Here is a 14,051-nt window from a genome sequence, read left to right on the forward strand (position 1 = left end):
CAACAAAGACATACGTATTTCAGGCCCACAGGGCTGCGTGCAAGCAGTGAGAAGCAGAAGGGACCTCCAGTGGGCGTGTTTAGTTCTGGAGGGGACCAGTTCAGGGCACTTAAGCTCAGCGACCTGGGGAAGTGAAGGAGACCCTCTGTTGGGGAAAAGGCACATCTATAAGTATTTGATATCATGAGTATTCGGTTCTTTCAGCTCCCACTGAGGGTTTCACCCACAGCATCCCCTCTTCTGGGAAGTCCTTTCAGGCCACCTTCCATCCCAGGCTGAGTTAGGTGCCTCCCCTGTGCTTCCACATGGATCTGGCCCTCACACCTCCACTGCACTCATGTCACTGCGCTGTCACTGAAGGTTTATTTCTGTAGGTCTGCAATCTCCACATGGGCAGGATATGTCCCCAGGGCCTTACCCAGCACCTGATTGAGGGAGCAACTGTTAGTTCAGATCCTCTGGGAGATGACACAGAGGCAGGATTACCTAAGTAAGAGGTGTGCTGGGAGAAATGCCTGTGAGGACAAAGGGGGCAGGAACAGAAGAATGTTGGGAGAATCTTCAAACCACAATTCGGGTCTCATACCTGTGAAGGGTGGGGGATGAGGTGAGGAAGGAGGCCTGTCGAAGTGTCTCAGATCTCAGAGCAGTTCTGAGAAAGATCTGTCCCTGGCCATTGGGGCGTCCTTAAGCCACAGCCCCCCACTAGAGGAGTCCCACTGCTTAGCAGAATGGGCCTGTGTGAGTCCTGCCACCATGATCAATCCCTGCCTGAAAGCATCCTGAGAGAGGCGTGGCTTCAGTGTAAGCATGGTGGTGGATCTAGAGAAACAACAGCTGGGACTGTCAGTCAATCCTGCTCCCATAGCAGATCTGAGCAGCACATTTTCTGATCGCCACGGTAACTGACAGGCAGAAGGTTGGCCACACCCCAAGGATATAGGGCCAAAAGCAATGATGCCAGGATCTGTCACCTTGATGCAGGGACCTCTCATACATATCTATGTTAATATACATGTATAGTGTTAAGTCCTTGTATATATTGAGTGGATGAAGTAATTAAAAATCCCACCACTACAGAATTACTTTCTGCAATGAGATTCTGAATTCAGAGGTTTTGCAAATTTCTTTCAAGTTGTTACCATATTTACATTATTACAATCTTTGTGCATGTAGTACTTCATATTTTTTAATTTTATTTTTTCCATTATAGTTGGTTTAGAGTGTTGTCAATTTTCTATTGTACAGCAAAGTGACCCAGTATACATCAGGTATACATCAGGATCTCATTCCAAATGCAAAAGTTTGCATCTATTAACCCCAGAATTTTATTTTTTTATAATGATTTTTAATTTTTTTCCATTATAGCTGGTTTACAGTGTTCTGTCAATTTTCTACTGTACAGCAAGGTGACCCAGTCACACATACTTTTTTCTCACATTATCATGCTCCATCATAAGTGACCAGACATAGTTCCCAGTGCTACACAGCAGGATCTTATTGCTTATCCATTCCAAAGGCAATAGTTTGCATCTATTAACTCCAAATTCCCAGTCCATCCTATTCCCTCCCCTTCCCCCTTGGCAACCATAAGTCTTTTCTCCAAGTCCATGATGTTCTTTTCTGTGGAAAGGTTCATTTGTACTGTTCATTAGATTCCAGATATGTGATATCATAAGGTATTTGTCTCTCTCTTTCTGACTTCACTTGTATGAGAATCTCAAGTTCCATCCATGTTGTTCTTTTTGATGGCTGAGTAGTATTCCATTGTACCACATCTTCTTAATCCAATCATATGTTGATGGACATTTAGATTGTTTCCATGTCTTGGCTATTGTGAATAATGCTGCAATGAACATACAAATACATGTATTTTTTCAAGGAAAGTTTTGTCCAGATGTCTGCCCACAAGTGGGATTACTGGGTCATATGGTAGTTCTCTATTTAGTTTTCTGAGGCACCCCCATACTGTTTTCCATTGTGGTTGTATCAGTTTATATTCCCACCAACAGAGTAGGAGGGTACCCTTTTCTCCACACCCTCTCCAGCATTTGTTATTTGTTGAATTGTTAATGGTGGCCATTCTGACAGGTGTGAGGTGGTACCTCATGGTAGTTTTGCTTTGCATTTCTCTAATAATTAGGATGTTGAGCATTTTTTCATGTGCCTGTTGGCCATCTGTACTTCATATTTAAAAAAAAAATTTGATATTTAGAATATTTCTACATGTTTCTACCAGTCTTCATAAGTATACTTTTTAGTGATTAAACAATACTCAACAAATGAATGTACCAAAATGTCCTAAATCACTGTTTTTCAACTTTTCCATTATCTCTTTTTCTGTTACTATAGGTAATGTGCTTATGTCCATCTTTGGGTGTATATGATTTAGTTTCTGCTGGATTATAGCTCTAGGATAGATTTCTAGGTTTGGAATGACTGAATCAAAAGATGCAGTTTTGTGACTGTGTCAAATTTTGCTAAATTTCTTTCTAATATTATGTTTATTCATAATGTATATTAGTTATCTACTGTTGCATGAAAAGTTACCATAAAATGAAGTGATTTAATATAACCCACATTTATTATCTCACTGTTTCAGTGGGTGGGGATCCAGGCATGGCTTGAATGTGTCCTCTGCTTCAGGATGTCACAGGCTGCAATAGAGGTGTCGACAAAGGCTGGGGTCTCATCTGAAAACTAGACTGAGAGAGGATTTTCTTCCAGGTTGTCAGGATTCAGTTCATGGTAGGTTGTTGGATGGAGGGCCTCTCTGCTTAGCTGGCTGTTGGTCAGAGGCCACCCTTAGCTCCTTGCCACATGGGCCTCCCCAATATGGTGACATACTTCATCAAAGCATGACTCCGAGAATATACCAGCCTGCTAGCAAGACAAAGGTCACAATTTTTGTAACATAATCACAGCTGCCTTATTCTGTTTTTATTTTTGGTTTTTGTTTTTTTATAGCCACACCTGTGGGATATGGAAGTTCCTGGTCTGCTTATTGAATCTGAGCCACAGCTGCAGCAATGCTGGACCCTTTAACTCACTGTGCTGGACAGAGGATTGAACCAGTGCCTCCGCAGCGACCTGAGCCTCTGCAGTTGGATTCTTAACCCTCTGTGGCACAAAGGAACAAGAATAAGAAGCTCCCTTATTCTTGTTTTGAACCAAGAGATACTGGAGAGAGGATGACGCAAGGCTAAGGACACCAGAGCAGGGATCACGGGGGCCACCTTGGAGGCTGCCTCCTACAAATGTCACAAGGGCATACACTAATGCCAATTTTACCTCGACCTCACCAACACAGAATGTTCTAGAACTTAAAAATGACTGGTATGGTAGGTGGAAAAACTGCTGTCCCATTCTACTGCTGTCTCCCTTAGGGCCACCTGGGTCACTTGCTCCCAAATGCTGCCAAGTGATCCCCCAAAAGTTGTCCACTGAGAGCAAAGTAAGGAACTGCTCACACCCCACCCCCACCCCTTGCACCCTGCGTGAGGCAGCAGAGTTCCTTGAGAGGGATCCAGCCTCAAGAAATAGCTGGTGTTTGGGCAGCAACTCCCAGACCTGAACACCCTGGTACCACCTGGAAGCACCAACATTTAGGAGCCAACCTTCTTTGAAGGCTTTCACTATAAACTCTCTCTGGAATTCACATTTTGCAAATTTCATTGCCAAAACAATGCTGTATGATACACATTAATTCCCCATTTTACAGATAGGAAACGCAGCACCAGAGGTGGGAAATTACTCATTCAAGGTCACTCCACTGAAGTGGCAGGCCCGGGGTTTGGAGCCACAGCAAGCTGCCCACTCTGTGTTCCCCCTCTGTCTCCTTAGGTCCCCTTGTCCTCAGCCGGGGCCTCCTAAGGCTCCAAAACACCCCGCCCTTCTGCCCCACCCCCACTCAACACTAAATATGATAGAAGGGGTGGTCCCTTTCTCTTAGTTAGCTGAAAGGGGTTCCAGAAGTTTCTGCTCAGTTTCCATTGTTTCCTAATAAAAAAGCTGAGCTGGAGAGTCACCTCTAACCAGCATGAGAAGAAAGCTCTGGGGGCCACAGTCCAAGTCTGCCCCCTGGAAGCCTCAGGATAAATAGGGTAGCATAAATTCAGGGTTTTGAGGATGGAATCAGGAGCTGGAGTGCCAGCTTCAAATCCTAGTTCTGCCACTTACAAAGCTTTATGATGTGGGACAAATTTCTTCACCTTTCTGTACTATTTGCTTGCTTTCAAAATCAAAATAACACAACCAGAGTTCCCACTGTGGTGCAATGGGATCAGCGGCGTCTTGCGAGCACTGGGACACAGGTTTGATCCCCGGTCTGGTACAGTGGGTTAAGGATCCAGCATTGCCAGAGCTTTGGCTTAGGTCACAACTGCAGCTCAGATCTGATCCCTGGCCCAGGAACTCCATATACCGTTGGATGGCCAAAAAAATAGAAAAAAAAATCCAATATAACCAACTACATGTTCCAATTTGGGGATAAGTTTTTTTGGCCATGACTGTGGACTGCAAAAATCCCCAGGCTAGGGATCAAACACATGCTGCAGCGGTGATGATGCTAGATCCTTAACCACCAGGCCACCAGGGAACTCCCCAGGGATAAATTTTTAAACTATCTCTAAGAGCCTAGCAGTGTCTAGTGCCCAATAAAATCCCCATAATATTACTAGGAATGGAGTGGGCAGGTCTCACCAGGTGAGGACCTATCCCTCCATCTGGGACCCATCTCTGACACGTGTACACGTGGGGAGCAGGATCCCATGGGTATGGGCTGAGCTCCAGGCATGGCTGTACAGAGCCCTGTGTTGCAGACACTGGCTGGTGGGGACAGAGAAGGTGGAGCCTGCTAAGGTTAGGGGTGCGCAGGGCCAGCACAGTGACCCTGGGACGCCCCTCCTTGTACTGGGTCTGGATGTAACTGTACGTGTGTGTTTTGGGGGATGTGAACTGAAGTTTGGCACCTCCCATCAGCCTCAACGTGGATTAAGTCATGAGCCATGGCAGCTGTCGACGAAAAACACCTCCTGAGCAGAGCACAGGGTGAAAATCAGGAGTGAGACACTCTGTGCACTGAGAAAACTGGCAGAACAGGTCTTCAGACAGATATTTTGAGGAGACTTTAGGAGCCCAATCCTTGCATCTCCTCGTATCTAGAAAAACACTAAAATCCTTCATGGTGATGTCTGCTCCTCGTGACTAGCAGTAACCTTCACGAGACCAGCAGCAAGTTTTGTAAAATGGCTGCATGTATCTCTCTCCTCACCTTATAACAAACACTGATATTATTTCCCCCTGGCTCTTCGGGCTGTATTTCAGAGCTATCTAAAATACTGCAGCCAGGGCTTAGTTAAGTCAAAACAAAGGATGCCACAGTCATCTTCAAATGCAGCCACCTCCAAGGGTGAACAGTGAGTCCTGAAGGAACTCAGGAAGGAAACAAAGAATAGCTGCCACCTAGCAGCCATCAGATTGCAGCTATTCCTAACTGTGAGCCCTAAGGAAACTCAGGCTGTGAAAACTCAGGATACTGGCCCTGATAGTGGATGTGCATATCAAAGGAAGGATTTCAGCAAGCCCAGGCCTCTTTGGTTCTTGCTACCTGTGCTTTGTTGCAAAAACCCCTATATATCTTAGCTCCCCTCTTTGCCTCCTTGGAGCGGTTTCTCAGGGCTATCTGAGATGCCGCCTCCCGGGCTTAAGTCCTAACTTTGCCTCAAATAAAATCTAATTCTCAACTTTCAGGTTGTGCTTTTTTTCTCCCCAGGTCGACAGGGGGTGGGGGTGTATTGGCGCATTGACACAGCTCTGAGAACCATGGGCATGTGGGGGACATGACTCAATAGAACAAGTTTTCTAGGGACCCCAGGGCAGAGCACTGATGATGGAGGCAGGTGGCTGGCACCTGAGAGGGAAAGATGCAGGACAACGTTTATAGGCTAACTTCCTGCCACCTGGCCCATCTGCCAAGCCCTAGAACATGGTTTTTAACCTTTCTGGGATCAACCCCTGCAAGAGCACAAAATGTCACAAAATTTGGGGGGTCATCTTCCCCTAAAGCCTCGGGGTTCCTGGTGCCCTAAAAAATAATCTGTGCTCTAGAGGAAGTCACCCCCAATTGTTCTGGTTTCCCCAGTGAAGCTGGCAATCATGGAAGACTGAGGCCAGGCCAGGCCTTTGGACAGTCCCAATGTGGGAAGGTAGGACAGGGTCACAGGCGATTGACAATGGCCTTGCCCAGCGCAGCCAGCCAGCAGGACTGTAATTGCTCAGACTCTTAGGAGCTGGGCCTATGTCTGTCGGAGCATAAGGGCGTTGCTCATTTATTCATGAATGTGGAGAGCCTCAGTCCAGAGCTGGGAACAGGACACACAACCCTGTCCTTGCAGACAGTACATTTTGGTAGAGGAGAGGCTAAATCATGGTCCCTAAAATGCTTAATTACGGTTGGCAGCAAAGGCTAGGAAGAGGTACAAGGCATGATGGGGAGGGTTCCTGGAGTCAGTCCCTGAGGATCCCTGCAGGAGGAGCCCTAAGAACCAAGCAGAGGGCAGGCCGGGAGAGCACCCCAGACTGAGCTGGAGGTGGACGGGTCCCTGGGCTGGGAACAGCTGGGACTTGCCAGGCTGAGTAAACTGGGTCTTGTTTCTTTTTGACACATCAAGGAGACAGTTAGGAGTTCCCGTCGTGGCGCAGGAACCATGAGGAACCATGAGGTTCCGACTAGGAACCATGAGGTTGCGGGTTTGGTCCCTGCCCTTGCTCAGTGGGTTAATGATCCGGCGTTGCTGTGAGCTGTGGTGTAGGTCGCAGACATGGCTTGGATCCCGTGTTGCTGTGGCTCTGGCGTAGACTGATGGCTACAGCTCCGATTCGACCCCTAGCCTGGGAACCTCCATATGCCGCGGGAGCGGCCCAAAGAAATAGCAAAAAGACCAAAAAAAAAAAAAAAAAAAGGAGAAAGCTAATGACAAGAGCTGAGCTCTGCTGGAATAGAAAGAGAAGATGACCTCTTCAATCACACCTGGGGTCAAGGGGACCTTCCCAATTACACATGCACAGTAAGACTCCTAAGGGTCAAAAGGGAGGGGGCTTCAGGCCATACTAAGTCCTGATATGTTCCCGGCACCCTTTGCTCTGGAATCCATCTTTGCCAAAAGATGCACACGCATATGGGGAGGGTCCTGGGTCCCTCGAGTGTGAGAAATAAAGCAAGATAATTGGCCAAAGGTAAACAAAGACCCAGAAGAACTGTGCTACGTAAGTTAAATCCCCTCTCTGGTGGCTCCTCACTCAGGGGGACGCCGGCACCCGCACTCTTTAGGGTGTGTATTAGTTCTTTGCTTCTGACTTAAATAAACTACTTCTCTGTGTGCTCTCCCACATGCTGTACTGTGACTCAAACAAACTTTATACCTGTTTTCAATCTTTGCCTCCTTGAAACATTTTTTTTTTCTTTTTAGGGCCACACCTGCAGCATATGGAGGCTCCCAGGCTAGGGGTCTAATTGGAGCTGTAGCTGCCGGCCACAGGCCACAGCAATGCCAGATCCGAGCCGTGTCTACGACCTACACCACAGCTCACAACAATGCCGGATCCTTAACCCACTGAGGGAGGCCAGGGATCGAACCCGCAACCTCATGGTTCCTAGTCAGATTCCTTTTCACTGCACCACGAAAGGAACTCCTCCTTCTTGCTCTCAACAGGGAGCAAGAATCAGGGAAATTCTGCTTCTAGCCTCTAGCTGGTCTAGCAGCTAGGATTCCTGGTTTTCACCCAACCTGCCCAGGTTCAATTCCTGAGCAGAGAATTAAGATTTTGATTTAAACCATCACTCACTGCTGCCTCTCCAAGACCAAGATGCAGGCCTGTGTGGGCAGGTGGGGAGGCAGAGAGGCAGCCAAGGAGGTCAGATTCCACAAAGCATGGGTCACAGGGTGGTCACAGAGCCAGCAGACCCAGGCTTGAAGATGCAGTTTTGGCCAAAAGCAAAGGGATGCCTGCAAAGGGTTTTAAGCAGGAGAGAATTGAACCAGACCTGCACTTCCAATAGTTTCCCTAAGAGAGGTGGGGAGAATGCCCAGGAAGCCCAAGTGAGGAACAGCCTGGGGCCAAGGGGGTGGGTGTAGATGGAGCTGAAAGACTATGGGCAGCATCAGCCCACTGTCGACAACCCAGCAGGAAGGCAGGCCACCCCTGCCAGCTCTCTCCATTCATGATCTTCTGCAGGGACAGTGGGCCACAGATGAGTGGGCCTCCCAGGACAGCTCTGTGCCTTCCCTGGGTGTGGCCTAAACCCTCTGTCCCCAGTTACACTGGCACTAGGTCTGAATCCTTCAACTCTTCCAGAGAAAACATAATCACCAGCAAAGAAGAATACAAGAATGGCCTGAAAAGATGCTCAGCATGGCTATTAGAGAAACACAAATCAAAACTATGAGGAGTTCCCATTGTGGCCCAGTGGGTTAAGGACCTGGCACTGTCTCTATGAGGATATACGTTCGATCCCTGGCCTTGCTCAGTGTGTTAAGGATCCAGGGTAGGTTGCAGATATGGCTCAGATCTGGTGCTGCTGTGACTCTGGTGGGGGTTGCAGCTGCAGCTCCAATTCAACCCCTGACCCAGGAATTTCCATATGCTGTAGGTATGGCATAAAAAGGAGAAAAAAAAAAAAAAACCCAAAACTACAAAGAGATGCCACCTCACGTGGGTCAAAATGGCCATCATCAAAATGTCTACAAATAAGAAATGCTGGAGAGTGGAGAAAAAGGAAGCCTCCTATACTGTTGGTTGGAATGTAAACTGGGGCAGCCACTATGGAGAACAGTATGGAGGTTCCTCAAAAAACTAAAAATGCAGTTGTCATATGATCCAGCAATCCCACTTCTAGGCATATACCCAGACAAAACTTTCATTTAAAAAGATATATGCACCCCTATATTCATAGCAGCACTATTCACAGTAGCCAAGACATGGAAACAACCTAAATGTGCATCAACAGAGGAGTGGATCAATAAGATGTGATACATGTACACAATGCAATACTACTTGGTCATAAAAAGAATGATATAATGCTATTTGCAGCAACTTGGAGGGACCTAGAGAATATCATACTAAGCAAAGTAAGTCAGAAAGAGAAAGACAAGTATCACATGATTTCACTTATATGTGGAATCTAAAACATGGTCCAGGAGTTCCCATTATGGCTCAGCGGGTTAAGAACTCAACAAGCATCCATGAAGATGTGGGTTTGATCCCTGGCCTCACTCAGTGGGTTCAGGATCTGGCATTGCCACAAGCTGTTGTGTAGGTTATAGACATGGCTCGGATTGGGCATTGCTGTGGCTGAGGAATAGACCAGAGGCTGAAGCTCCGATTTGACCCCTAGCCTTGGAACTTCCATATGTTGCATATGCAGCCCTAAAAAAAAAAAAATGTAAAGTATGGTACAAATGAACCTATCTACCAAACAGAAAAACTCACAGACATGGAGAACAGGTTCGTGGTTGCCAAAGGGGAAGGAGCATAGGGGAGGGAAGGATTGGGAATTGGAGATTGGCAGATACAACCCATAATATAATGGAATGGATAAAGAACAAGATCCTACTGTATAGCACAGGAAACTATATTTAATATCCTGTGATAAACCATAATAGAAAAGAATATGGAAAAAATGTATACATGTATAACCAAATCACTCTGCCGTACAGCAGAAATTAACACAACATTGTAAATCAACTGTACTTCAATAAAATAAAGAAAAAAAAAAAAAGAATGCAGGGATGGCCAAGCAAGCCTGGTTTGCTCATCACAAGGCTCCTCACCTTCCCAGCCAGTGCCCCCTAGCCAAGGATCATAAGTGGGGTCTGCTCTATACACCGCAGGGCTCCAGGTTGGGTAAGGCTGCAGCCTCCCCTGGGTCCTGCCCAAGTGGACACCAGGTCTGGCCCAATGCCTACCTCCACCCCACTGTTCTCCCTGCTGCTGTGAGCCAAGCTCACCCCATCTCCATCTCCCCCCACTGCCCGCCCTGCTCTCCAAGCATCATCAGCCACACTTTTGCAGGCCTCACTAGGTTCCGGCAACATCCTCTCACCCAGGGGTTCTCCTGGGATCCCATCAAGCCTGGCTGGTCCCCTGGCCCTCTCCCTGTGTCACCCCTCAGCTCTCAGGCCCACACCAGCTTCTCACCTTGGCCTCTCAGAGGTTTTAATCTCTACCACAGTACGAGGAGATTGCCATCAGACCACCAGGCAAATGATGGGGTGATTCCTCGCTGTAAGAAAGAGCTGGCTTCACCTCTCGCAGGAGGATGTGGCCTGACCTCCGCAGCCCTCTGGATTCCAAGAGCCAGAAAGAAGGATCTCCCATGGCACCCCCTCCCAGGACCTTGCGTTCATGATCTCATGCAACCCCACAACCCCATCAGGAGTTCGCATCACTCCCATTTCACAGTAGAGGAAACCAAGGCTCAGATTCATAAAGGGATGGGCCCAAGGTCATGGAGATCATAGGTGGTGGACTGGGGTAGAGTCTGGACTGCTTTACTCCAAAGTCTGTGAATTTTCTGATCCCGGGCTCTGGGCGCAGAGGCCCCAAGAGCACCCCCCCAGAGTCCATGGTGGGAAGGCACTGGCTGGAGCTGGACCAGTCCTGGGGAGGAGGCCCTCAGGAGCTGCTGGAGCTGTGCGCTGCCCTCCACAGCTGCAGTACCAAGTCCCGGCGGGTTGTGTAGGGCAAGTGTTTGATGCGGAACCAGTGTCTGGGCACGACGTTCCCGCTGGGTGTATACAGCTGCTCCCCAGGCCGGCCCAGGAGGCTGCGCAGGGCCAGGTTGCAGGATAGAACCTTCTCGTAGAACTCCACTCCGCCCCAGGCGTAGGCCGCAGATAGGGAGGCTGCCCGCCGGTCCAGCCAGGCTTCCAGGGCATGGGTAAGAGAGTCCGTGCAGAAGGCATAGGCCACAAAGCCGGCCACCGCCGCCAGCAAGTTGAAGGCAGCCCGTAAGTTCAAGGGGCCTCCGTAGAGCCCCAGGGCGTGCTTGGCAACCACGCTCAGTGCCCAGGTGCCCGCCAGGCAGGCGGGGGCGGGCAGGGCCTGCAGGGCAGCCGCACTGCTCTCCAGGTACACCACCTCCCTGGCCAAGGCGAACTTCTGGGCATCACGGGACAAGGTCAGGGCATTTCTGAGCCTGGCACCCGCTGGGCTCTGCCAGTCCACTCGCTGCCCATGGACCACCACAGGCTCATCGGCCTTGGTTACCGGGCCACCTAGGAAGCTGGCGGGGATGCCTACCACAGCCCCGGCGTGGAGTCTCGGGAAGCCGGCGCTCACGGGCTGGAAGGTGAAGGTGGTAAAGGCCTCGAAGTAGTGGCCTGAGGGAACACCAATGTCCTGCAGCACCTCCTGGAAGAGGCCCTGCAGCTCTGGGGAGAGGGGGGCCGGCCGGCCCTGAGGCCAGTATTGGTACAGCCACTGGACCACAGGATCTGGGAAGAGGTGGTACGAGATCTGCGCCCCAAACAGACCCGCACAGGAACCCACCAACAGGCCTGTCCGGTGTCTCTGCACAAATGCGGTGGCCCGCCACAGGGGACCCGCCATGAGGGCTGCCACCACGGTAAACCTGGGCCAAGAGAAAGAGAAGTCAGCTCTCAGCATTGCCCAGGGCCATACCCGCTTTCACTGAGGCAACACAGCACAGGAGGCTCAAGCTCTGCCTCCAAATCATTTTCCCCACCTGCCAAAGGGGCAGGTGACAGAGGCCAACCACATGGGTGTCTGTGCAGAGTCAATGAACACACATAAAATGATCTGACAAGAAGCAGACACCCCTTGTGGAAATGGGTGTGATGATTCCTTTTATTTTTAATTTTTTTTGGCTGCACCTGTGACATATGGAAGTTTCCAGGCCAAGGACAGAATGTGAGCCGCAGTTGTGACTTACCCCACAACTGCAGCAACTCTGGATCCTTAACCCACTACACTACTGTGGGAACTCCCAATGATTCCTTTTATTCCTGGGCACAGCACCAAGTACTGTGCACTCTTTAAGAACAGCACTAAGTACTGTGCACTAAGCACTCCCTCACTCCACTATTCATTCCATACTGAATATGATCACTAATTTATACATGAAATATTCATGTTCCACTTAGTCAGTACTCACTATATGCTAGACATAGTTCTGAGAGCTTTACCTATAATATTTAACAACTGAATCCTTATAACTCTGTGACCTCATTATTACTATCATCCCCTTCCCACTTTTTTTTTGCTTTTTAGGGCCGCACCTGTGGCATAGAGATGTTCCCAGGCTAGGGTTGAATTGGAGCTGCAGCTGCTGGCCATGCCAGATCCAAGATAAGCCTACGACTTACACCACAGTTCATGGCAAGGCCGGATCCTTTAACCCACTGAGTGAGGCTAGGGATGAAACCCTCATCCTCATGGATACTAGTCAGGTTCTTAATGGCTGAAGCACAATGGGAACTCACTATTGTCCCTATTTTAAAGCAGTGAAAACTGAAACACAGAGAAGCTAAGCAAACTGGTCAAAACCCCATAAGTGCTATGGTCAGAACTGTGTCCCTCCAAATTCTGATGTTGAAGTCTCAGCTCCCAGGACCTCAGAATGTGACTGGACTTAGAGATAGGTAATTCAGTTAAAACAACACCCTTAGGATAGGCCCCAACCCAGGATAACTGGTGTCCTTATGAGAATGGGAGATTAGGACACAGACACAGAGGACTGACCATGAGGACACGAGTAGGAAAGAGACCATTTTATAAGCTGAGGGGAGAGGCCTCAGAAAAATCTAGCCCTGCTGAGACCTTGATCTTGGACCTCAAGCCACCAGAACTGTGAAAAAACGCATTTCTGCCACCCAGTTCTTGTCACTGCAGGTTGAGCAGACTACCACAGGCCCAGGATTTGAACACAGGTGTCCTGAGCAAGTTTTTCATTACTGAACGTTTTTGATGCTAAATTAAAGACATGCAAGAACTCCCGCTGTGGCACAAAGGGAATTGGCAGTGTCTTGGGAGTTGCTGGGACACAGGTTCAATCCCTGGCTGGCACAGTGGGTTGGGGATCCAGCCTTGCTGCAGTTGCAGATTACATAGCAACTGTGGCTCTGATCTCATCCCTGGCCTGGGATCTCCATATGCTGTGGGTGGCCCAAAATGACAAAAAAAAAAAAAAAAAAAAACCCAGAAAACCTTTCATCATAAACCAACTTCAATCATTATCAACTCACGGCCAGTCTTGGTTCATCTCTACTCCCATCCATACTCCCCTCCACCTGGTTTATTTTGAAACACATTCAGGGCATCTTATTACTTCATCTGAAAGTATTTCCGTAAAAATTCACAATGATTTAACTTCGGATGAAGCTTACCGTCTGCCTGTCTCTGAAAAGTGTTCACTTAGCAAATAAACTGCTGCAAACAAGAAGGCAGCATACTCCTGAACCGCTTGGCTTTTTTGCTACTGAAGAAACCCAGACCAGGAAAAGAAATGTCCTGTCAAAAGTCTCATTGCCCCCAGGACCACCAGCGCCAAGGCCGCGCGCTCCAGGGCCGTCCTAGGAGGCTGTGCGGCGCATCCCGCAGGTGGCTGGGCGAGGGACTGCAGGATTCATGCTTCCACGCCCGGCCCCCAGGTTAAAGCCCGAAACTAGAACCCCCTGCTGAGGACGCCTACGGAGGGGCCCCGCCCCGGGGTCCGCAAATCTGCCCGCCCCTCCCCGCTGGCTCACCTTCTCCGCCGCAGCCGCCTGGGTCGCTGAACACGTGCGCGGGGCGGGGCCAGGCGCAAAGCACGCCGGCCGGCTCTGGGGGCGGGGCCCGGGGCGGGGCTACAGGGTGGGGCTGCGGCGCAAAGCACACTCTGGGGACCGAGGCACAGGGGTAGGACGCGCGGTGACCAGGGGGGAGCCCCGGGAGGAGCCCACCGGCTGCTGAGGCTCTCGCCGGGGCTCCTCCCAGAGGGAGCACCTTAGGGCGGGTCTAAGACCTGCGACCTCCTAGCCGCAGGCTACCGC

The 14,051-nt window shown here is 49.4% G+C and overlaps 1 protein-coding gene across 3 annotated transcripts; it reads right to left on the minus strand.

Moving 5' to 3' along the window:
- Nucleotides 1-1,821: 1,821 nt before the first annotated feature.
- On the minus strand, nucleotides 1,822-13,822 carry TMEM177 (transmembrane protein 177). Of its 3 annotated transcripts, XR_007133963.1 has the most exons (4): nucleotides 13,767-13,822; nucleotides 10,198-11,632; nucleotides 2,581-2,880; nucleotides 1,822-1,846 (listed from the first exon to the last, which is right to left on the minus strand). XR_007133963.1 is itself a non-coding variant. In XM_047772186.1 (2 exons), the coding sequence occupies exon 2, from the start codon at nucleotides 11,608-11,610 to the stop codon at nucleotides 10,675-10,677; it is 936 nt and encodes a 311-aa protein (XP_047628142.1). In that variant the 5' UTR covers nucleotides 11,611-11,632; nucleotides 13,767-13,822; the 3' UTR covers nucleotides 9,760-10,674. The 3 variants fall into 3 exon arrangements, 1 of the variants encoding a protein (XP_047628142.1); XR_007133962.1 differs by lacking the exon at nucleotides 1,822-1,846 and having other exon boundaries at nucleotides 2,174-2,880; XM_047772186.1 differs by lacking the exons at nucleotides 1,822-1,846; nucleotides 2,581-2,880 and having other exon boundaries at nucleotides 9,760-11,632.
- Between the last annotated feature and the right edge of the window lie 229 nt (nucleotides 13,823-14,051).

The sequence above is a fragment of the Phacochoerus africanus genome, chromosome 3 (assembly GCF_016906955.1).
Source record: "Phacochoerus africanus isolate WHEZ1 chromosome 3, ROS_Pafr_v1, whole genome shotgun sequence".
NCBI lineage: Eukaryota > Metazoa > Chordata > Mammalia > Artiodactyla > Suidae > Phacochoerus > Phacochoerus africanus.

Excerpts from the sequence above, each read along its gene's own strand:
- TMEM177 (XM_047772186.1), bottom strand. The coding sequence starts at position 11,610 with ATGGCGGGTCCCCTGTGGCGGGCCACCGCATTTGTGCAGAGACACCGG.